We start from the raw sequence: 25,987 nt of genomic DNA on the forward strand, positions 1-25,987 counted from the left end.
CTGAACGAGTCAAGGAGTCCAGAGCTGGCAGACTGGAAGAGCAGAGTTGAAACATGAATGCCTACTACCTGAAATATCAGCTGAAGTTTTGCCTTCTGAGCTGAGCTAAATGGCCCAGGTACAGGAGTAGAGAGAGCCAGTGGCTGCAGAAAGAGGAGACGTGGTCGGCGCTGTATCTAGTAGAGGAGAGTTACACAGTCGCTCTTAAAAACAAAGAATGAAACAGAAACTCATAAGATGTTACCTCCCTTACTACTTATTTTTTTTTGCATTTGTTGTTTTTGTGCTTTATATGAAATTTTTTTGGCATAGTAAATCATTGTTTTGTTCTTTTTTTCTTTTATTTGCACCCCATGCATTGTTCCAAATACATACATCTTTCCTGTATAGTCTGCATAGACTGAGCTTCAAACATTTGTATCTTTAATGCAACTTCATTGAGTTAGAGTTGATGGTCATAAAGTGTCAATACAGGGTGCAAAAAGAGATGGAGTAGAGTCAGTACCCAAAGACTAGCAGGAGAGTTGACTGCAGTGCCTTGTCTGTGCTCGTAGTGTCACTACTCCGCCTTATCTGGGCCTCCGGCAGTGCAGTAGAGCTGTCATCTGTCAGTAAGTCTCCCCTGACAGATATTAATAAGGAGATGACTCTGCTGACATTGTCCCAGTCTATTCAGTTAAGTGAGCAGAAAAAAAAAAACAGGATATGTCATCCTTTATACATTGCGTGTTCTAGAAGATGGCAAACAAACTACAATAAATGCAGGATTTTCAAATATTAATATCGACACCGATAAATTTGTCATTTTCTGTTGTAATGCTCTTTAGTAACATTTCACGTGAAACTAATTTAGAAAAATCTTGGTTAATACAACATCTGAAAAGATCCTTGCAACACAGGAATACTATAAAACCCATATGCAATCATTATGTCTAATTCGAACACTCTTTGAAGAGGTAGATAAGGATTTATTGTTATTTCTGCTCTGATCCGGCTGCTTGAAGGAAAACGTGGACGGAGGCAGCTTGTACAAAAATTCCAAATATCTCTCAAAGCCATAAATTGATGTTAAGTAGGTGTAATTATGTAAGTTGTGAAAACATGGCTTCAATATTATGTAAACATAGTGGTCAGGATTGTAGGCATCCTTACTGTCTGGGCACGCGATGTATTTTTCAGGGGGTCCACTCTGAAACCCTCCTGAAGAAGCGCCCAGAAAACACTCAAAAGAATGAACATACAGCTGCTGAAGCATCTGTATACATTTCTATGAAAAAAAAGACCCGCTGTTCATAGGTTTGGTCTTTTCAGAGTCTTCCATTGCTGGGAACCGATGAGTTACCTCCTAGAGGTCCCATCGCCGCCATCTTTGCACTTCCATGAGGTCCAGCCTGTAGCTGGGATTCATATCAGACCATCAATTTTTTACTACAAACTGTAATAATGAAGTATTGCAATGTAGTAGTCTACATTAATGTCCCAGGAAAAGACTAAAAAAATAAAAGTGAAAGGTAATAAAAAAAGTTTTCACAAATATAACGAAATTAAAAAACATAAGTTTTTGAGTCATCCCTCTTTTTTTCAATTCAAAAATAAAGAAATTAATATATTTGATATCACTGAGTCCATAATCGTCCAATCTGTGAAATTATAAAATTATTTAATCAATATGGTAAACGCAGTAAAACATGGTGTGTTAACCCAAAATAGTATAAAAATAATTCAAATTGAGGACGCCAAAATCAAGCCTTCGCACAGCTCTGTTGATAGAAGTTGCATGCAGCAGGAAAATGTTTTCACCACTATAATATATATCTACAAAAAAATTGCCAGGTCATTTTTATAACACAATGATAGCCATAAAAACAAAACCCAAAAAATCAATGGCAGAAATGCATTTTTTTTCATCATTTTACCACACTTTGAATTTTATTTCTCATTTTTTACTGCATTATAATGGTAAAGTGAATGGTGTCATTGAAAATTATAACTCATCCCGTAAAAAAAACAAAGCCTCATACAGCTATTAAAAGAGAAGAATAAAGTTACGACCCTTGGAGGAGGGAGAGCTGTAAGTGCAAAAATATAAATTTGCCTAGTCATGATGGGGGTAAATCAATTTTATTTACGGTACTATTTTTTTTTTCTGTTTATCAAGTGTTTAAATAATTTCTAGTGATTTAAAAAAAAAACACCATTTACAATAAGTTATAATCAAAACTCCTTACCCTCTCTGCACAGAGACCTCTGCACAGGTCACAGAGCATGCCCACAGCAATTGCCATTAATATTGCAAAATGCAATTGTATGTCTGTAAAAATTATGTTCTATGATAATATCAAACCTGACCCGCCTCTCTAGTTATGGACGTACATGGGCTGGATGTTCTGCATGGAACGGCCGTTTAGTGCATAGTCTGAAGAAGCCACATATTTTAGTTATTTTTTTGTGCTCCCACAACTGTAACATATCTATCTATCAATAAATCTATAAGTTATGATGTTTAGTGAATGGTGTAAAAAAAAAAAAAAAAAAAAAAGATGGAATTGATTTTTTTATGCATTTTTCACAAAATGAATATGAATTATATGCAAATATATACTATATGTTCTAAGGAATGGCACATGAATAATGTACATGTCATCCTATAAAAGACAAGGCCGACATATAAAAAGACTAAAAAAAAGTTCATGTTAGTCAAGGTCTAAATGGTCTGATTTTCAAGGATTTTAAGTATTTTTTTTCTGCTTTTTGTGTATTAGAGTAAAAATTAATTAAGATCCAAAATATTGATAAAGGATACATTATACTTATTTATGCCGTTTTATTTTTCCAGGGAGAACGTGGTAATCCTGGTCCTGAAGGTCCATCTGGTGAAAAAGGGACGCAGGTATAAAAAAGCATAAACAATCATATTGTGTCCTGACCATCATGACTCATTGAAGAACGTGGATCTCGTGTATGAAACTAAAAGGGGTATTACATATTGGCATAAAATAGAAAAATTCAATATTTGCTTCCCTAACGAGATCCATTTCTCCATTCTCACATATGACATAAACAATATTATGTGACCTGTGCAGCCAAACAGCGTCCGCTAATCGGCTGCAGCCCTCAGTTTTGTCCAAGTGGAAAAAATACTGTTTTTCCACTTAAATAAAACTATTAGGATCCAGAGAATAAAGATGAAATGAAGTGGCACTCACCCGATCTTGCTGAATGAAAAGTGTCCTTTATTCAGAGTGCATACTCACAGACATCTAAAGGAGAGGCGGCTTGGTAGAAGGAAGGGTGCGAGGGGAGGCAAGAGGACGACGGCCGTTTCGCGCCTGCGCGCTTCAAAGGGTCCAGGTGCGTGAATTAAGAACGTCACGTCCTATATAGAGGACTAAACATCTTGGTGTGAACAGGTGATACCATTAAAAACATCTTTAGCTACAAACACCAAATTATGCTATTAAGCACAGACATAGACGCTTATTATATATATCATACATAGTGATAATACAAAGAATATAATTCTTACAGAAAAATGGACATGTCCAATTTGTCATTCAGTCCTATTGCGCCCTGCGCATTCGTTTCAATAATCCACCTTGCTTCACGCTGTAGCAGTGCAATCCCACGATCTCCTCCATTCTGGGGATTTTTTACAATTTCTAAGCCTGCAAACCGCAAGACGTTCGGGTCTGCATTATGCATATCGCGCATATGCTTAATAAAACGAGGACAGCCCTTCCCAGAGGAAACCGAACTGTAATGTTCCCTAAACCTGTGGTAAAGTGGGCGGATAGTTTTACCAATATAAAAAGAATGGCATGGACACATAATTAAGTAAACCACGTACTGTGATTTACAAGTTATTAATTGACGGACTGTGTGATAAATGGGGCCGATATGAATAGGGTTATCAAGTAATCTAAATCGACAATAGCTACAGTTTCCACATTTGTGATTGCCTGTAGGTTGTAATTCCCTCAACCAATTTGGATTTTCATTGATTGACAGGCGATTTTTCACAATAAGATCTCCCAAATTTTTTGTTCGTCTATAAGCGAAGATTGGATGATTTTTTGTCAAGGAAGAAAGTTCCCGATCAGACTGCAAAATGTGCCAATTTTTTTGTATAGCCGCATAAATTACTTTATTCATCGGGCTATGCATAAATGTAAATACAAATTTATTATCATCTCTAGGAGAACTTTTTATTTTTTTATTTTTACGACATTTAAGCAAATCTTCTTGTGCTAATTTTCTGACCCTATTTTCTGCTGAAGACAGAATCTTAAGGGGATAATTTCTTTCCAAAAAATTAGTTTTAAGTTCAGCTATTTGTTTATCGAAAACTTAGGCGAACTCCACGTTACATCATAGTTGTGGAGGAAAACACTTGGTGCCATTCTATCTTCATTTTTAAAACTATTAGGGCTGCAGGCAATCGACGACCACTGATTGGCTGCAGCTGTCACATAACATTATTTGTCAGGTGACCTGCGGGAGACACAAGAAAAAAGAGGAACAGGTAAGTATAGAGTTTTTTAAAATTTATGCTGTACCCTGGGATTATTAATAAGGGGTTATTGGGACTTATAAATGTGATGTGTCACACATAAGTTAGGCCTTCTGTATTAGTTTGGTGGGAGTCTGGTGCATGCAAGTATGAAAAAGAGCATGAAGAGATTGCACCAGCGTCAGGTCCCTTCAAACAGCTGATCTTCTAAGGTTCCCCGGAAGAAGCCAGCGATGAAACGCGCATCGGGGTGGGGAGTCGCCACTTATACCTTCATTTAGCTATATTACACATACCCGAATTTTGGACTGCAGTTTGTTTCCCCCTTTACTGCTAAATTTATTTTTGCTCAGCACTAGTTGGTGATTGTACTGTGTCTTGTGGGTTTTTATAGCAATAGCACTGATGCTTTATTGGCTGTTATACCTGACTATATTCAGATACTTATTTTGTTGTACTGTTAAGGGATTTTTGTGGCGTCTCTCAAGGTGAGACATTTCTGCTTTTTTAATTCCCCTTGATGATATTGTTTTAATCTATCATTAATTTAAAAAAATAGTATATTTTATACACTCTGGATCTCTTCATACAACTGAGATTGTGTTGCATCTGCTGAAACCGACACTGGCTCTGATCCCAGCATTGTAACCCGTCAGATGTGACCGTGGCATCGGAGGAGTTTGACAGAGGGAGAAGGCTCCCTCTGTTAGCCCAAGTTATTCGAGTGAGGAAGACCTACTGTGGTTCCCTGCGCAGCCATTTTGCCACCAGTACTAATGTGCGGGAAAAACTGTGTAGAGGACGCCAAGCCAAAGCAGTGCTGCGGCCCCTTCAATCTCAGGATCCGGGGGGGCCTTAGCCATCATTGAAGCCGCATTTACTCTATAAGATAATTATGAACAAGCGTTCTTAAAAACGTTCATTTCCTGATAATCTTTCTGTCGATCACCCTGCAAAACGCTTATTCATGGGGTGTAATGATCTTCTGCGCAGCGCAACCTCTTGTGTAAATAGGATTTGTGCTGCCGAGAACCATGGCAGCCTATTGTTTACTTTGGTTTGCCTGTGTAAACAGGCTATGAAATGACTGATCGGCGGTCACATCGTGCCATCGGTAGATCTATGTAAACACACCCTTAGTGATGGCCCATCCTAGCGATAAGCCGTCACATACCCTTGAAGGTTGGGTTGCACGGTAATATAAAATTATAAAATCGCTGCCAAAAATCTTTTACATTTCTTGTGACAATCGCGATCTTGTTTCTTATAGGGAACAATTGCGTTTGCAGTTATCCCGCGACCCCATGTAGTCCCATGGAGATCATGTTGCATCTCGCCCTGTTTTCCCAGCAGCGGGCAGCATTCCTGCCAGCACACATGTCCTGCTATGTACAGTATTATATAATACCCATGTAATGGATACGACAGCGCACAGCGACTGCAGAACACTCCATACGCCGTCTGTAGCTGAATGAACACATTTCCTTTGGCAGGGAACGCTCACTGACAGACTGGAACCAGAAAGTTACGTAAAGATTGTTTTGTGGTTTCAATGGCTCTTGCAGATTTTCCGACTTTCTGCTAAGCTATTCAAGCCTGAAATAATTTTTCCATCATTAGCATTTATGCTTTAAACAGTCGCATCGACCACCAGGGTAACATTACAAGACTTATTTCATGGAAATGTAATTTAACATCTCTGTGTAAATTGCCGCAGGACATATAGAGCTGGAAGAATTTGCAAAACAGCAAAAATTCTAAAGCTGGAACCAAGTTAACTAAGATCTTCTCCCGTCCCCGTAGGCACGACCTTCACAGGGCTCACCACAACTACGTGTATTTTGCACTTAGAAACATAACTTTTGCTCATTCAAAACCACAAACGTTAAATACTACAGACTCTACCCAAACAGAGGGGCTGTCTTCATCAGTGGACCGCCTATCTTCTACTGTAACGGCACAGAAACACCAAAATACAAGGGGCAGGGGCAAGGGTGTTTTTTTCAACAATTGTTGAAGGGTTTGTCCAGCTATTTAAAAAAATGATGTGTTAGAATTTTTTTCAATAATATAATTTACTAAAATGTCATTATTATTATTATTAATATTAAGCTCCACTTCTGTATTAGTAATAGTGACACAATATAAATCTTCTTCCTGCCTATGTAACGGGAAGTGAGCTGTGATGTGTGTAAATGGGGCTGGCTGGCAGGTTCAGTTCATTAGCTGAGCCAGTCCCCTTTATACACCTCACCAACTTACTAATAGACTTGTGTTATTAAGCTCAACTTCCAAATTAGCCTCAACACAATAGAAAGCTTCCTTTACATCACTATCTGTCGATTTTTGACCAGTAATGTGTATGAAGTGGGCTGGCAGCCAGGTTTAATTCATTAGTTAAAGGTTTTGTCCAGTCTGCAATCACTCTGCAGTCACTCAGTGACTACAGACTGGTAAATCCTCACAGGGCGCACACTGCGTGCTGTCAGGATTCACCAGCCCCAACAGCGCACGGTCATGTAACCGCAAGTATACAATTTGAATAGCTCTGGCCACATTCCAACTAGACTTCTCTGGTCTCACTCAATTCACGTCTAGTCGGCGTGTGACCACATGTATGTAAATCGCATACTTGTGGTCATGCGCCTGCCCTCTCCTGGAGCCGGTCCTGGAGAATCCTGAAAATTCACAAGTTTGCATTCACATAGAGTGACTTCAGATTTGAACCTCAAGCCTGGACAACCCCTTGAAGCCAGTCCCATTCATACACATCGACAACAGAATTTTCACTTTATGCACAACTTGAATATGGATCGCCCCTACATAAGGGCAATGGGGTACCCGGTCCCGGGTCTTTCAGTTCCCTCAGCGAGGATGTCACGGTGGCCCGACCCGGACCGTGGTCCTATGAGGGGCACCCAATAAAAGGCAGAGTTCATAGATAACGGTAGTGTTTGTGACGCCACCTGTGGTATTCGGTCAGAGTGACCGACGCTGCTTAGGGGTCCGCTGGGGTGGTGTTATGGCAGCTAGATGGTATACCTTCCCACAGGTGAAGTATTTCCCCAGGGCTTCCCAGAAGTGTAGATGATGATGGTGGAAGATGTAAGGCGCGGCAAATGACGAGGACACAATGGGTGCAGTCTCTTTACCTTTACTGAAGGCTTCAGCATCCACAGTCCAGAGTGCCGGATAACAGGGCAGGCAGGGTTCGGCCGGTCTGATAGCAATTCCAGAGTCCCCTTATCCAGGTGGAAATCAGTAGCCTTCCCCTTGCGCACAGTAACGTAGTAGGTCCCTACTTGCATTAGCTACCATAAGGTCCTCACTGTTGTTACTTCTCTCTCTCTGTCCCCCAGATGGATAGGACAAACCCGTATGACGGTGGTGGCCTGAGGCTATTTTATGGGGACCCTAGTGACGCCCCTCCTCCACAATTGCCACCGTGTCTGCTTAGGTGTTTAGGTCGGACAGCCAACTTGGAATTGACTGCCCTGCCGGTCTCTGAAGTAAAGCGTAGAGTCTATCACTCCCTCGGTGTTCTGGCCACCGGGTCTGCACTTCGGAAGGAGGCAGCCTGCTTCTAGCTGGTCTCCCACCGATGTTTCACTCCTGTTGCTATGACTTCTTTGCTCACTCACTACAGCACATTTCCTTTCTTGTCCTTACTTAGGATGCTGCCTCATGGGTTGCAGGCGCAGCTCCGTGTCCTTCTTTCCTTTCTCCTCTCTTCCTCAGACTTCAGTCTGGATCTGACCAGGGATCACCCCAGCCAGCTCGACCTGGAGACCTTTCCTCGTCGGTCTCCAGCCAGGAACTCCCCTCTCCTCCGACTCCTTCTGACTCTGACTCTGTCTAACTTCCTAACCAACCCACCAGTTTTACCCTATGTGAGGAGTGGCCTAGTGGATAGAACCGTTACTTCCCCATGGTGGACTGGAGTGTGAAGTGTGTTTGTGACTGTGATACCTGGTAAGGTGAACTCCTTTGGTGCCATCAGACGTAACATCACTCCCCCTGGTGGAAGAGCGACATTACTGCAACGACCAGGACTCTTGGGCACTGCAAATACTTCACGCCATCTTTATAAATGCGCCATCTGTGATTTCTCAATGTAATGTGTTGTTATATGTATTTGATAAATGTACTGCACCCAGATGCAACAGACATTCCCTGCACCCATATGTAATCTGCGCGCACTCACACTGGGGTACAGACATGAAAAATCTGTTTACTGGAAAAAGCCCTGGAGACCTGACCCTGCTCTCGCTGGGTGATTTACAGCTCTCCCTAAAGACTGACTCATAGGAAAGGCTGTCAATCATTCTGTGTGGGAGAAGAAGCCAGGACTCACTGTCTTTCTCCATCCAAGTTCTAAGGGGTATCGTTTCTCCTTATGGAGAGTGTTATACCATCTCTGGCTTGTCAAGGTAAGGAGGCTAATTCGCCGTGCAATACCTTAGACCCCAGTCCAGAGCCTCTCACCTAGCCAAATTAGTTCTCATGCTTCGCACTGACGAGGGCCAACAGCCCGAAACACCGTGTCTGCGAATTGAGATACTGATTTGGCTTTTATCCTAAGTCATATTGCACGACTCGTTAAAGGGTTGATTGTGACTTTTAGGATCGCTACTTCCAACAGGTGGCGCTATAGAGTTTAAGTCCTCTTTTTCTCAGAAGAGGCAATTTGCATATCCATCCAAGTTGACATTCACCACAACTTTTTTGCATGAAAACACTGAATCAAATTATAGAAATCAACACATAGTGTAACATATACAAGACACTCTGTATATATATTGCATAAGTGCTATATTTTGTATTGTTATTAATATTACTTATCATTTTAGGGCTATCCAGGACCCCCTGGCATACCTGGGCCTCTTGGTCCACCAGGATTACCAGTAAGTGATAGACAAGGAATGGAATCAAAATCCTCCTCTTCCCGCGCCTAAGGCGGCTGCTGAGTGCGGGATCCATATCTCATTATCCACTTCTGTTTTGAACTTGAGACTGCCATCATTTTATACACAATCATCTTGGCTATCGCATACCTAAATTTGACTTGCAACTCATTAGCATATGATTAATTATGCAGATTCTTGTCACTGCATTGTTACTGTTTTGCTCCTAAAGATCTAAATGTTTAACTTTTATTATTTTGTTAGTATTTTGTAAATCTTTTTTTGGCTTTCAACACTGCCTGAATCCTTCTGGTCATGCTCTCGATCAGATTCAAACATGTGTTGATCGAAATCTGATCCCAGGTTTCTTCTACATGTTCTGAAAGTTGGTGCATATTACTCGATTTTGGGTATGTATACAGCTTTTCTTCAATTCTACTCACAAGTGTTTTGGATTGGGTTGAGGTCTGGGATCTGCGGGGGCCAATCCAGCCCCTCTACTTCATTGTCATTGGACCATTTCTTCACCAACCTCACTGTATGTTTCAGGTTGTTGTCCTGCTGGAACACTATGTAATCCTTTTCATACCCATAGTACTCGAGTGTACAAAGTAAGCTGTCTTGTAGGATACTCACATATAGCTCAGCATTGAGACCACCATTGATCATGGTCAAGTATCCAATGCCTTTGGCTGTGAAACAACCCCATGTCATCAGGCTTCCTCTACCGAACTTGAAATTTCCTTCAATTTCTCAATCTGTTAGCCCCTTTTTCCCTTGTTTCTTTGAGACCCATTTGCACCCATCAGAACCTAGTCTATTGACTTTCATGTGATCGCTCCAAATCACCTATTTCCAATCTTCTACTGTCCACTATTCGTACTTGTTTGCAAACTGAAACCTACGCTTGTTATAACAATATTGAAGTTGAGGCTTCTTCATCTTTTTTTCGGGCCACCATTCCAGACTTGTGTAATGTGCATCTCACGGTGTTTGCATGGACATCTGTGATCTCACTATTATACGAGCCACTACCACTGCCATGATTGTCGCACCAGAACTGATAGACCTTGGGATGAGCCGTCTTGTTGACGCCGATATTTTGCCTAGATGTCCACCTTTTGGCTTCTGAATGGATAAAAGGACTTAATTTCGTATTCTTAGAACTGTCATGGCACTCGCATGAAGCAGTTTGGCAATTTCTTGGCCAAGAGACCGCTGTCAATTACCTGGATGATGCTGTTTTTCTTTTCTTGGGAAAATGATGATTTATCTTCATGGCCGCTTCTCATTTCGAACCAGTGACCTTTTGTTTAAAAATCCACCTAATAACACACTGAGTTATTAGGGAATGTGAGAATAGGTTGTAATTTGTAGTATACAGGAAGAAAAAGATTTTTCCACCACCAGGCGCAAAACCATAACAATGCAGTGACATGACAAGAATCTGCATAACTAATCATATGCTAAATAGTTGCAAGTCAAATTTGTGAATGAAATAGCCCAGATGACTGTCTATAAAATTATGGTAATCTCACTTTCAGAGCAGTAGTGGGTGGTGAGATATGGAGCCTCAAAGTCAAAAGTTCAAATCATTATTATCCTTTTGCTCTTCACTGTATGTGCTGTAAAGAGCAGGAGGAGTCGGGGGCGCCCTTCTCGTGAGTAAACCAGACTCATGATTATAAATTTGCGATATTTATTGGCTACTAGGAAAACAGATCTAATAGCTGTAAGATTATTATTATTATTTATTATTATAGCGCCATTTATTCCATGGCGCTTTACATGTGAGGAGGGGTATACATAATAAAAACAGGTACAATAATTTTGAACAATACAAGTCACAACTGGTACAGGAGGAGAGACGACCCTGCCCGCGAGGGCTCACAATCTACAAGGGATGGGTGAGGATACAGTGGGTGAGGGTAGAGCTGGTCGTGCAGTGGTTTGGTCGATCGCTGATTACTGCAGGTTGTAGGCTTGTTGGAAGAGGTGGGTCTTCAGGCTCTTTTTGAAGGTTTCGATGGTAGGCGAGAGTCTGATATGTTGTGGTAGAAAGTTCCAGAGTAGGGGGGATACGTGAGAGAAATCTTGTATGCGATTGTGGGAAGAGGAGATAAGAGGGGAGTAGAGAAGGAGATCTTGTGAGGATCGGAGGTTGCGTGTAGGTAAGTACCGGGAGACGAGGTAACAGATGTATGGAGGAGACAGGTTGTGGATGGCTTTGTACGTCATGGTTAGGGTTTTGTAGTGGAGTCTCTGGACAATGGGGAGCCAGTGAAGGGATTGACAGAGGGGAGAGGCCGGGGAATAGCGGGGGGACAGTTGGATTAGTTGGGCAGCTGAGTTTAGAATAGATTGGAGGGGTGCAAGAGTGTTCGAGTGGAGGCCACAGAGCAGGAGGTTACAGTAGTCGAGGCGGGAGATGATGAGGGCATGGACTAGGGTTTTTGCAGATTCTTGGTTTAGGAATGTACGGATCCGTGAAATATTTTTGAGTTGAAGGCGGCAGGAAGTGGAAAGGGCTTGGATATGCGGTTTGAAGGAGAGATCAGTGTCAAGGATTACCCCGAGACAGCGAGCTTGTGGGACTGGGGAGAGTGGGCAGCCGTTTACTGTAATGGATAGGTTCGATGGGGGAGGGCCGCGTGAGATGGGGAAAGATGATGAATTCTGTTTTGTCCATGTTAAGTTTTAGAAATCTAGCGGATATTGATACTGCCCTTGCTTACATGTAAACATATTGGTTCTCTCTGATAATTATATATATATATATATATATATATATATATATATATATATAAAATGACCAAATTCCGTATTTTTGTCATAGGGTCCTACAGGACAAAGGGGAACACCAGGAATACCAGGTCCAAAGGGTCAAATGGTAAGTATAAGTCAATCTATAGAATTCAGGTCAAGGTTCTCCAACTTGAGGCTCTAGAGCCACTTCAGTTGTGTTAGAAAGTGACTGAAGAGCTGGAAAAGATTGGGTTCATATGATGTATCTTTATGCCGTCCATCTGTATGTAAATTTGACCACAATTTCTCCATATTCCTAAAGTAAACCAGGATGAGATCAAAGGTAAGAATGGAAGATGTAGAGAATGTTGGAGTTCATTGACTCAGTCCTTGTGACTTTCTGCCTTTCCTAAGTTATATTTGTAGCAGGTAAAACAGGGGTAGTAACATGTATGGCACCCTCCTTCATAAGAAAAAGCCCACAGATCTTTGGCCCTCTTCTTGATATAAATGACTATACTTCGCTTTGAATCTGAGCTTTAGACAAACGTTTTCAAAACGCTGGCCTATTGAGATAATAAGGGAGGGTTCCATGATTGAGACCTTCGTATGTGAGACGGAATCGAGTCAAGTGAAGATAATTGCTTGGTCTTGTCTTTTTTTTCAATTTGTATAGCTATTTATCTATGTAACAAAGAATGTAAGCTATTGCCTTGCCAGAGCAAAGATGATAACATGTTGTTTTCTGGGGATCCCACCAGCCCAATCTCAATAACAGGGTTCCCAAATGCCCCGTATGAATGGAACAATGGCACGACATGCACACCACCACACCCTTATTGTCTATAGGACTGATGCATGTGGGACCATCGTTCTATTTGAACAAGGCACTCCAAAAGCCCATTCTTCTGATTGGTGGGAGTCCCAGTAATGTGTCCCCCATCTGTCTTGGCACAAGACCACTAATCTTAAGAACGGGGCTCGCGTATGAATAGAGCCATCGTCCTGCATGCGCACCACTGCTCCCTTCCTTGTCTATGGGGCTCAGACCATCACTCCATTTGAACAAGGCACTCCAGAACGCTGGTCTCCAGATTGGTGGGAGTCCCAGTAATGTGTCCCCCATCTGTCTTGGCACAAGACCACTAATCTTAAGAACGGGGCTCGCGTATGAATAGAGCCATCGTCCTGCATGCGCACCACTGCTCCCTTCCTTGTCTATGGGGCTCAGACCATCACTCCATTTGAACAAGGCACTCCAGAACGTTGGTCTCCAGATTGGTGGGAGTCCCAGTAATGTGTCCCCCATCTGTCTTGGCACAAGACCACTAATCTTAAGAACGGGGCTCGTGTATGAATAGAGCCATCGTCCTGCATGCGCACCACTGCTCCCTTCCTTGTCTATGGGGCTGAACTATATGAGACCATCACTCCATTTGAACAAGGCACTCCAGAACGCTGGTCTCCAGATTGGTGGGAGATCCAGTAATGTGTCCCCTAGTGATCTTGGTACAACCCCTTAAGGTATTTTGCTTGTTGATTACAGCAATACCAACTGATGCTTGCAGGATCCAAAAGGTAAAGCCTCCAATGGGCAACTTTTTGGTCTTGGCTGTCCTTACATAGTTAGGATTTTCCGTAGCTTGACTTCCCATTGAATGTCAGTCAGCGGCGATGATGTCTCTGTCTGTGACTTGAGTCCTCGATGACAAGATTCTCTATACAATCTTATGATTAGTGTAAAGAAGAATGATCTGTAAACTATTTGTACCCTGCTAGCGGCGGCCTGTTTGTCAGACGTAATTGAAAAGCTGATGTATTTGTTTAGGAATATGTTCTTAGAAGACTCCAAGAGAAAGATGCTAATTAGACACAGAGTGCAAGCTAATTAAGTGACCCTCTCTGAAGCTGCACAAATCAAATGCTTATGACTGAGCTATAAAACTGGAAATGGCCTTGTGTATGTGTGTAAGTCATGCAGAGATCGCATCTAATCCAGATGTGGTGCAGGAAGACACGTCAGCGCCAGAGGTACTGGATACTTGTAATCAGGAGGAAGTAAGGGAATTAAGAACGGACTAGAAACTATCAATGGTGGGACACTGTACCAAGATGCCAGAGAGTTTAGGTGCTAAAGTCCAAATATGAATCCCTCCCCCACGCCACATACACCAAAGTAACAGAATTCAATCAGTGGATTACATTTTCCCAAAGAAATCCATTCTCTGTCTCAAAAATCGTGCCCTTAAAATCTCCTTCCTTGTCTTAATTTGTTTTTCGATAGTCACTAAACTCAATGGCCAATACAATGTGGGCAGCATGGTGGCTCAGTTGTTAGAACTGTTTTGCAGCGCTGGGATCTTGGGTTCGAATTCCATGAAGGACATCTGCAAGGAGTTTGTATGTCCTCCACGTGTTTGCGTGGGATTCCTCCAGGTTCTCCTATTTCCTCATGGACTGTTGTGAATTATGTGGCAGAGCTCCCTCCTGTGGTCACAAGTGGTACTTCGGCTGGTTCTCTCTGTGAGCTTCCGTTGGTGGAGGAAAGTGGTACTGCGGCTGGTTCTCTCTGTGAGCTTCCGTTGGTGGAGGAAAGTGGTACTGCGGCTTCTGAGTTTCCTTCCTCAGGTGATGTGGTGAAGTCGTTAGGTGCTGCTCTATTTAACTCCACCTAGTGCTTTGATCCTGGCCTCCAGTCAATGTTCTAGTATTGGACCTGTTTCCTCCTGGATCGTTCCTGTGGCCTGCTGCTCTGCATAGCTAAGTTCCTCTTTGCTATTTGTTTGCTGTTTTTTTCTGTCCAGCTTGTCAATTTGTTTTTTTCTGCTTGCTGGAAGCTCTGGGACGCAGAGGGTCTACCTCCGTGCCGTTAGTTCGGTACGGAGGGTCTTTTTGCCCCCTTTGCGTGGTTTTTGTAGGGTTTTGTGTTGACCGCAAAGTTACCTTTCCTATCCTCGCTCTGTTCAGAATGTTGGGCCTCACTTTGCTAAATCTATTTCATCTCTACGTTTGTCTTTTCATCTTAACTCACAGTCATTATATGTGGGGGCTGCCTTTTCCTTTGGGGTATTTCTCTGAGGCAAGGTAGGCTTATTTTCTATCTTCAGGCTAGCTAGTTTCTCAGGCCGTGCCGAGTTGCATAGGGAGCGTTAGGCGCAATCCACGGCTGCCTTTAGTGTGGTTGGAGAGGATTAGGGATTGCGGTCAACAGAGTTCCCACGTCTCAGAGCTCGTTCTTGTTTTTTGGGTTATTGCCAGGTCACTGTATGTGCGCTGACCTCTATGTCCATTGTGGTACTGAATTACCTTTCATAACAATGGACTATCCCTACACTTACTGGTTCCTTCAGCCCCAGGGATTTCCATTCCGGCCTCGCAGTGTTGCCAAGATCAGGTGACTGCTCATGCTGAAGAGCTGGAGAGAATGACTCACTGCAGCGAGACCAGGCCTCATGGTGAACTGCGGTGACCTCAGTGAGATCACCGCTAGCACTGTGAGAAAAAGTCTCACGGTGCAGCGAAGTGAACCCATATAATATTTTTTATTATTTATTTATTTATTTACAGCGCAGGCACTGGCTGATGAACACTCCCATCAGCGGAGCCTGCTCTTACTATTATAAGCGACAACAGACGAAGGCTGATGGGAGTAATAGTCCCATCAGCCGACGCCTGTGAATTGAGGTAAATTTTCAACCTCGGACAGGTGAGGGATATTGTTGGTTTTTATTTTTGTTTATAGGGGACAATGGATTCAGAGAATTAGATGTTAAGGTGAGTATAATGTGATTTTTTTTAATTTAATTCTTAATTTTACACTTGAATACAACTCTCAACATTAAGGGGAAAAAAAGTTTGTCTCCAGCTTAGAGATTCATGCCGTTAAAATCTCTATTTTATTTAGGACTTTCTTATAAACATAATCTTAGACTTGTGCAACTAATGGGGTCCCTGTTAATCAGGTTGATTAACAGGGGCCCCATTAGTTGCACAACTCTAAAATTATGTTTAAGAATGTCCTAAATAAAATTGAGATTTTAACAGCATGAATCTCTACGCTGAGGACAACCTTTTTTTCCTTCTTGTAATCGACTACTACGCTTTTGATCAGGGTGGCTCTGTGCGTGGATGGACCTTGGAACCGAATGAACACTGGTGAGCTGACTATATCCATCTCCCCCTTACCCCATTTACTGCAACTCTCAAAATTGTCCCATGCTCGCGCTGATCACAAGCAGAGCAGGGGACAATGATGTGAGCTGTTTTCAGCACCGGGCGCCAGTACGAGGCACACTGATGACACACGGATGTCATCCTTGTGTCATCAGTGTGCATGTGTGTGGGACGTTTTGCGACCCATGCTGTTGATAAAAAATGGACATGTCAGCGTGTTTTGCGCATGAACACATGTTCGTGGAAGATCACTGACATGTGCGTTGACCCGTTCACTTGGGTCTACATGTGCAAATGTCTCCGGTACGTGTGAAAACTGTCACATGACACTGCCAAGTGAAGGGGGCCTTTCACCTGGCACAAGTAAAGTGGTGTATACTGCAAACACTTTCCTTAGGTAGCAGTAGTTTATTTTTCCTCTTTCCTCAATTTGGATCATGAACACAGACCTTAGCTGGGTCCAACAGATTTTGGGTTTTCACTTAGGAAGTTTTCCAAATTAGATAAGTCATCCTAACCTGCTAATTTTGTTGGTGTATCCAGGGGAGTTTCAACACTCCCTTGACAGATGATGTTGGGTGGAGGAAGGGATCGGACATATTTAATTTCAATTCTTGATTCTTTTGTTCCAGGTGGGATAAGTTGCTACCACAGGTGTCTGGAGCGACTTATTCCCCTCTCTAAACCCAACGTGTATGTCTACAGAGGAATCGGGAGAGATATTTGTTGGTTGAACATGCTGACAGCCATCTAAGGCTACATTGACATCTGTGCTGGTCAATTCTATTTCTATGCTCCATCATAACCTCAGAACAATAAGATTATTGGCAGTGCTGGATCGATCACAGGATGGACACCATCAGTGATGGCCTCACTGGAAGGGTGTGACTTACTGAGGAAGGGGTATGGCCTAATGTGCAACATAATGCACCAAAAAATGTGCCAAAGTAGTTGTGACATTTAATGCAGAAAGTAAGCCAACTAATAGGTGGCATAAATTTAGAATGAACAGTCCTAGAATATGACAACACTTTTAAATATATATATATAGCGTCATGGGCCACAGATAGTGGCCGGCCAAACGTACAGCTGAATCACCAGCTTTCTCTCTCGACTCTTCAAGCACTTCTGTGTTTTCTACGGGGGAGCCGTTGCCAGACTCGTAACTTGTCAAGAATAAAAGGATCAATGATCTGAAATCGCTCATGGTGGTTCATTATCTCAGGAGGCCCCCATACACAATAGTCTGTTGGCCAAGGCCACCGATATCAGCAAGTTCGACTGTCATTAGTGTAATATGTATGGAGACCATATATTTCCACCATGTAAGAATTAGACAGTTTTGATAAATGTGCCCCATTGAGCGCAGCCATAAATACATCGTTCCCATGGAAATGTAAAATTCTCAAAAGAAAACAAACTTCTGTAGCTTCTGGATAAAAGCAGATAGGAGATTTATGATGTGTACGGACTGTTCATGACTGGTGATGATCTAATGGTGCCCAGTTCTTCATGTCTGATACATAACGTACCGTGCACTTTCTTCCATCCGCAGTCTACAAACAAATGGAAAGTTGCATTCCTGGAGAGCTTGTATGAACCTGCTAACTACTAATTACATGTCTCCCCATGGAATGTCTCTTCACTTCAGCATCACCTTCATCATCCATTGCCATTTTAACGATTATATTGCTAATTGGCTTTACTTACTGCAATGATTTGTGGACTGAGACAGCTCTAAAGTGGATATATTAATTATTGATAAAAAATAGATTGCATAAATGTAATTGTGGGTTAAAAAGCAGCTAGAAAGACTGATCTCACCAGTGGTGGCGCTGCAGGAAAACTAAACAATTTTTGCCAGAATTACAATTTTTGCAGGGATCTATTAATTTTAAGATTTTTTTTTAAGATGAAATGATCATTTATGTCACTGGTACCTTATCTGTTTATTTGTTATCACTGATCCATAACTATTCAATCTTTTTGCTCAGGGTCCACGAGGTCCTGATGGTCCGCTAGGAGATCAGGGAAGCCCAGGGTTGAAGGTAAACGATACGATATGATCAAATGTACACTGCTGAAAAAAATAAAGGGAACACTAAAATCCCACATCCTAGATATCACTGAATGAAAAGTTCCAGTTGTAAATCTTTATTCATTACGTAGTGGAATGCATTGAGAACAGTAAAACCTAAAAATGATCAATATAAATCACAACTAATATCCCACGGAGGTCTGGATTTGGAATGATGCTCAAAATCAAAGTGGAAAATCAAATTACAGGCTGATTAAACTTCAGTGGAAATGCCTCAATACAAGGAAATGATGCTCAGTAGTGTGTGTGGCCTCCACATGCCTGTATGACCTCCCTACAATGCCTGGGCATGCTCCTGATGAGGCGGCGGATGGTCTCCTGAGGGATCTCCTCCCAGACCTGGACTAAAGCATCCGCCAACTCCTGACCAACGGTGTCTCCAGACTCTGTCATATATGCTCAGTGTGAACCTGCTTTCATCTGTGGAGAGCACAGGGCACCACTGGTGAATTTGCCAATCCTGGTGTTCTGTGGCAAATGCCAAGCATCCTGCACGGTGTTGTGCTGTGAGCACAACCCCCATATGTGGACTTCGGGCACTCAGACCACCCTCATGGAGTTGGTTTCTAACCGTTTGTGCAGACACATGCACATTTGTGGCCTGCTGGAGGTCATTTTGCAGGGCTCTGGCAGTGCTCCTCCTGTTCCTCCTTGCACAAAGGCTGAGGTAGCGGTCCTGCTGCTAGGTTGTTGCCCTCCTATGACCCCCTCCACATCTCCTGGTGTACTGGCCTGTCTCCTGGTAGTGTATCCAACCTCTGGACACTACGCTAAGACACAGCAAACCTTCATGCCACAGCTCGCATTGATGTGCCATCCTGGATGAGCTGCCCTACCTGAGCCACTTGTGTGGGTTGTAGAGTCCATCTCATGCTACCATGAGTGTGAAAGCACAACCAACATTCAAAAGTGACCAAAACATCAGCCAGAAAGCATTGGTACTGAGATGTGGTCTGTGGTCCCCACCTACAGAACCACCCATTTATTGAGGGTGTCTTGATAATTGCCAATAATTTCCATCTGTTGTCTATTCAATTTGCCCAACAGCATGTGAAATTGATTGGTAATCAGTGTTGCTTCCTAAGTGGACAGTTTGATTTCACAGAAATTTGATTTACTTGGAGTTATATTCTGTTGTTTAAGTGTTCCCTTTATTTTTTTGAGCAGTGTATAATGTTCTCTTAGTCCGAACGTGATAAATATTGTAATATTTCATTCTTTAGGGTGAAAGGGGTGAAGCTGGAAAAAAGGGACCTCCTGGACGTATCGTAAGTAAATTTTACAACCAAACAATTATATTACTTTATGCCTCATGGTGATACATCCACACGTATATTCCTAAACCGGAAAAATACCTTAAAAGGGTTGTCCACTATTAGGACATCGCCTTCTTAAATATTAAATTTCCCATTGTAAAATAAAAACACCTTATTCTCACCTCCCATCCAGCAGTGTCGGCACCAGATTTCCTGAGGCTCGCGTGACATGTGGAGGAGGTGTGAGTGCTGCAGCCCATTAGTGGCTGTTGATTGACTGCAGGGTTCACGTGTCACAGCCTTGGGAGACTCAGCGCTGACATTGCTGGAATGGCGTTGGTATTGGAGGTGGGTGAGTATATGGTGTTTTTATTGTACAAGGGTGAATAAAATATTTTAAAAAGGGGTCGTCTGTGTAGTAGACAACTCCTTTAAGCCTCGTTAATGAGATAGACACTGACTTACAGGGTAGCCACTAATAGATGCTACTGTGGGCAGTTCCCTTCATTCTGTATGATAGCGCATTTATATACATTGACTATAAGATTCCCAGGTGTTGCTTGAAGCTCTTGGGTCACGATATTAATGCTCAACCTCCAGCAGAGGACAATTTTTTTTTTCACAGTTGTCCACACAGACTGCTTGCTGCTCTCTTGTAGGCATGTTTCTATAATACAGAGAGTTGATATATATACGTATATATATATATATATATATATATATATATATATATATATATATATATATATATACTGTAGGCTTTATGGCTTTTATGGCTTGTTAAGGTGCATTGACGATAGTCCTCATTTGTGAACGGCCATGGAATAATGTCCATTGTTGTTGTTGCCTCCGATGAATGATTTATTTCCATCCCCAAGATCTGCTTCCAGCATAACATGTATGTCATCTGACATATGTGATGCTTAGATCTTACATCCCTTTGGTTAGTGCAGATGTCACCGGACTCTCCCATCGCTCTGACGACCATTGATTCTCAGTGTGATACAGGGTGTAACCTGGTGCGTGGTCTACAGCTTGCGCTTCCTGAGCATTCGTGCTCGTATTATATGACAAAATAATAGGCTTATTTTCAATAAACAAGATGCCTCTTACCTAGCCAAATTAGTTCTCATATTTTGCACTGATGAGACCAACAGCCCGAAACACAGTGTCTGCAAATTGAGATTCTGATTTTGCTTTTATCAAGTCATATTACAAGACTCGTTAAAGGGTTGATTGTGACTTGTAGGATCGCTACTTCCAACAGGTGGCGCTATAGAGTTCAAGTCCTCTTTCCATCTGAAGAGGCAATTTGCATATTATATTTCCCAGAGGAGCATTGCACGGCGAATTAGCCTCCTTACCTTGACAAGCCAGAGCCGGTATGTCACTCTACTGTCACCGTATGATATGTGATGCCCGGCATCCAATCAGCGCTGGCCTCATTGTCCCCGCCATCGGACGTTTTGACCATGAAGAGGGGTCCGGGCTGCGGCTGATCTCAGACGTCCTCTCCATTACACACAAATAAACGAGTGTGTAACAAAACATGTGCGATTGCCATCATTTTCTGGGAAAAATATTTCATTTTCTGGAACAATATCAAGGGGGCCGACACTTTCGCCCACTGTACTATTTGTTGTATCATTACTGTTTCTGTCCTGATACTCTTATATAACCTGTCCCTTCAATTATATAGGGAAAGGTGGGAAGTCATGGAGAACGAGGAGAACAAGGAAAATCTGTAAGTATCACATCAAATTTTGCAAAATGTGACAAATGATGTTAAGGATGGTGACATGCAATTAAAGGGGATGTTCAAGACTTTGATATTGATAACAGGACAGGTCTGGGGGGTTTGTCATCCAGCACCCCCACCCTGTTAGCAGGTCTTTCAGCAGGTAGAAGTAAACTATGTATAAATCCAAGACACCACAGCTCTGTACACCGTAGTGAACGTTCCTGCATACTGTAGCTCAGCTCCTTTTCACTTCAATTGGAGCTGAGCTGCAGTACCAATAATGGCCACTACACAGTGGCTCCATAGAATGTGTACTTCTGGCAGCGGTGGGACCTTCTCCATGGGGGGTGCCAAGTTGTCAGACCAATAGAGATGTCATTTTGATTGCCTACCTTAGAATTGATCATTAATATCACCCGTCCCTGAACGTTATCATTATGCCTGCATGCCTCTACCACTAGGTGGAGCCACAGCCAATGGATCTGAGCTCCCCCTAGTAGCAGCTTCTGGTATGACATAAAAGAAATCGAGAAATGGTTCAATATAGGGCATTTTCGTAATGTGGGCCCCATAGACATTCACTCAGTAGGGGAAATGTGGCTTTATGGTTTTTTTTTTAAAACTTAATCCCTTGAGTACTAGGCAATTTTTTGGCTTTTGATTTTTGATTTTTTTAAACACCACCACCTTCCAAGAACCATATGAAAGCTTGTATTTTTTTTTTTTACAGACTTATAGTATTTTCAATGGCAGAATTTAATTTCCCATATATTTGAAACTGGAAAAAAATCTTTCTGCTGTGCGACTGAAAAAACCCCCCCAGCAATTTCATTTGGAATTTGACCTGTATTTTTTTAACTATTTTTAGGACTACACTGGACATCTTGAGTGGTCTTTATTTTATGTATTTATTTTTATTTATTTGGGTGTGGAAAGGTAAGGTGACCAAAAGAAATAGCGATTTTGGGAGTTACACTTTAGTTTTTTTTTTTTAGGGAATCTGTCAGCAGGTTTTTGCTATGAAACGTGAAGAAAGCATACGGTAGGGGTTAAAACACAGATTTCAGAGATGTCTCTCTTATCAAGCTCTATGCTTTTGTTTTCCTGCAATGATTGTTTTAACCCCAGGAGCTTATCATTGCCTGGACACAGCAGTGTGTGCCTCCTGGTCCGACTCCACCCCCTTCTGTGATAAGCAGCTCACTGTCTATGGACTTTGTACATGCAGAGCCCGGTGTGGGCGGGGCTAGCTTCCTCAGCTCTGCTTCATTGCTAAATCTAAAAGCTCTGATTGTGTCAGATCGTCTGCGCCCAGTAAACTAAGTGATACATCGTTGAATTCAGCTTTTCTTTGCCTGTATTACGCTGCTGTCAGATGAGGTAGCAAAAATCTGCTGACAGATTCCCTTTAATAGGTAAATAACATGATATTGTGTCACCGTCATTGCACGGCGAGTCCCACTCTGCACCAGACATTCGGATATGATATTATCTGTATACCCGAATCGTGGGAAGAAATAATAGGATTATAATGCACAAGCAACCTTTATCTAATCATTTCAGTGCCAAATTTCCCCTTCTATGTTGTTAACGCATGTCATTCTTCTTGGCACAAAACGCACAGTAGAGCAGACCATTATCATTCAGGGAAACCAAATCTTCTGACAGACCCCCAGGTCTTTTTGACTAATAATCAGATGACAACTTGTCAGTAAAATAAGATGTTATGGATGAAAGACGTGAGAGCTGCGGTGATTTCACCTGGTCCATAAGCCATGGAGTAGATTTTAGCCTGCGGAATGACTAAAACACTCACTGATCACCACCATAAACATAGTGTTTCGGATGCCACAAGCTCGACAACTGGAACTATAACCCCCAGCGCGCCCTGACAGAAACAGGTTGGAGACTACTTCTCCACCATTACTGGTACATCACACTGACTGGTTTTCTTTTTCCTTCAAGGGAACACTTGGTCCATCTGGAAGCGCAGGAGACATGGGTCCGCCTGGAGAAGCAGTATGTTTATTCGATCTTTTATATTAAACTGTTGATTTTTAGTTTCTCGCTATGTGTATATCCCCAATATATGCAATGTATACGCACATTACATTTATAATCAAGCCTCACTGAAGCATAGACAGAACATACAAGCTCCAAGCCGATGTAACAATCCACTGTGCCTATTGACATATGATTTCTACATACCCCACTTATCAAGCACGTTATGCCAGTTTTGGTGTAAACTAATCCCAAAAAAGTTGCAGTTTGTGCAAAAACTTGCAAAAAGTGAGTTTTGTACCAGGCTTGCCAAAACACGAACAAGTGTGCGTGACGTACTAGTACTAGGAAGGTGCGTGGCCGAATATATAGTGACACTGTCCAATCAGTGATGATTATGTACGGTTACACCTTATATTGTTATTCCCAAAATCACAATGTGGTCTTATAATAATAGACATATATATTTATTAATTTGTGACATTATAATAAATTGTTTAAAATCTGCCCCATTTGCGTGTATCACCCCTAAGGATACCCTTCCAGACTCTTATCTACCCTCCAGTGGCCATTGAAAAAGTTCAGATGTAGTCCCAGCTCATGGACAATCATGCGAAGTGAAGTGTCTCTCAGCCCGCTTCCTGCCAGCATAGCGCTGCTGTGGGACATTTCTAAAACAGAGTTGCTCCTGTGAGGATTGATAATACGCAAAGGATCGGAGCTTCCTCCATTACAGTGCAGAACTTATACCTGGAAGCAGCATTGTGCCTATGTGCTGGTAACTAAAAAGAGCAATATACTGCAGGATGGAGCTGTATATAGAGGGGCTGAAAGGATTGATATACTGCGAGATGGGGCTACATATAGAGGGGCCGATAGGAATAATATCCTGCATGATGGTGAAGTATGTACAGGGGCTGAGAGGAGTGATATACTGCAAGATGGGGCTACATATAGAAGGGCTGAGAGGAGTGATATCTTGCATGATCGTGAAGTATGTAGAGGGGTTGAGAGGAGTGATATACTGCAGGATGGGGCTGTATATAGAGGGGCTGAGATGAGTGATATCTTACATGATGGTGAAGTATGTACAGGGGCTGAGAGGAGTGATATACTGTAGGATGGGGCTGTATATAGAGGGGCTGAGAGGAGTGATATCTTGCATGATGGTGAAGTATGTACAGGGGCTGAGAGGAGTGATATACTGTAGGATGGGTTCTGCATATAGAGGGGCTGAGAGGAGTGATATCTTGCATGATGGTGAAGTATGTAGACGGGCTGAGAGGAGTGATATACTGCAGGATGGGGCTTTATATAGAGGGGCTAATAGGAGTGAAATACTGCATGATGATAAAGTATATAGAGGGGTTGAGGGGAGTTATGTATTGCAGGATGGGGCTGTATATAGAGAGCCTGAGAGGAGTGATATACTGCAAGGTAGAGCTGCATATAGAGGGGCTGATATGAGTGATATTCTGCATGATGGTGAAGTATGTAGAGGGGCTGAGAGGTGTGATATACTGCAGGATGGGGCTGTATATAGAGGGTCTGAGAGGAGTGATATATTGCATGATGGTGAAGTATGTAGAGGAGCTGAGAGGTGTGATATATTGCAGGATGGGGCTTTATATAGAGATAGAGAGAGGCTGAGATGATACACTACATGATGTGGCAGTGTATGAAAGGAGTTGAGCTGTTTGTTGTCTGCTGCTGAGAGATCAGTGATGCGAAACTGGATATTCCTCTCGGTTTACACATATGACAGAAGAAAAATATCTGCCACATGCACCAACATAACAGCATTTACACCTTCAGATCACTGGTCTGTCAGCAGCAGGCAACAAACACAGCTCAGTACTGTACTCTCTAGTCATTACATCTTCTACTGTGGAGATTTGCAGGGCAGTTGAGCTCTGCTGAAAACAGCTAACAATTATGTAAAACCACACAAGCAGCGATACTAAATGTAGACTGCAGAATAAAAAATTGGCTAGGCGGGGTACTTTACAGGAGCAGACAGTTCACAGAGGCATAAGGTGAATTCTACTCTTCCAAGTAAGTGACACATCGCTGGAATCAGAGTCTCTGCCCCTAAATCATACTGCTCTTAGATTATATAACAAAACCTGGTGACAGATTCCCCTTATGAAATTCGGCTATTTAAAGTCTCCACTAGAGGGAGCTCTTAGTGTTACTTCTACATTTAGTTTGACTATATATGGGTTCATTTGTGCCTTTGCAGGTATTCTTTTTTTTAGGCTTTCCAATAATCATACTCATAAGATACAGCCAATAGAGAACAAGTTTGCAGCATGTTTCCTGCCCACTATAATGCACATCCTGCCTTACACACTATAACTAATATCCAAGAAGTATCATTTCTCCTTGTGGAGATTGACATGCTAAGCATGCCAAGATGAGGAGACTTAAAGCCACAATAGGAAATATGCTAATTATGCAAATTGTCTCTTCAGAGAGGAAGAGCGCTAGAACTCTAGTGCCACCTATTGGAAGTAGCAATCCTACAAGTCAATGTCAACCCTTTAACGAGACACTATA

At 42.3% G+C, this 25,987-nt stretch overlaps 1 protein-coding gene across 1 annotated transcript in view; it reads left to right on the top strand.

Moving 5' to 3' along the window:
• COL24A1 (collagen type XXIV alpha 1 chain) overlaps positions 1-25,987 on the top strand; it is a 261,918-nt gene that overhangs the window by 155,926 nt on the left and 80,005 nt on the right. The window contains exons 26-32 of the mRNA XM_069737975.1: positions 2,837-2,890; positions 9,361-9,414; positions 12,251-12,304; positions 18,327-18,380; positions 19,654-19,698; positions 21,386-21,430; positions 23,393-23,446. Of these exons, the coding sequence (XP_069594076.1) occupies positions 2,837-2,890; positions 9,361-9,414; positions 12,251-12,304; positions 18,327-18,380; positions 19,654-19,698; positions 21,386-21,430; positions 23,393-23,446 (360 nt within the window). The remainder of the gene's footprint in view (positions 1-2,836; positions 2,891-9,360; positions 9,415-12,250; positions 12,305-18,326; positions 18,381-19,653; positions 19,699-21,385; positions 21,431-23,392; positions 23,447-25,987) is intronic.

Source organism: Ranitomeya imitator, chromosome 8, assembly GCF_032444005.1.
Source record: "Ranitomeya imitator isolate aRanImi1 chromosome 8, aRanImi1.pri, whole genome shotgun sequence".
Taxonomy (NCBI): domain Eukaryota; kingdom Metazoa; phylum Chordata; class Amphibia; order Anura; family Dendrobatidae; genus Ranitomeya; species Ranitomeya imitator.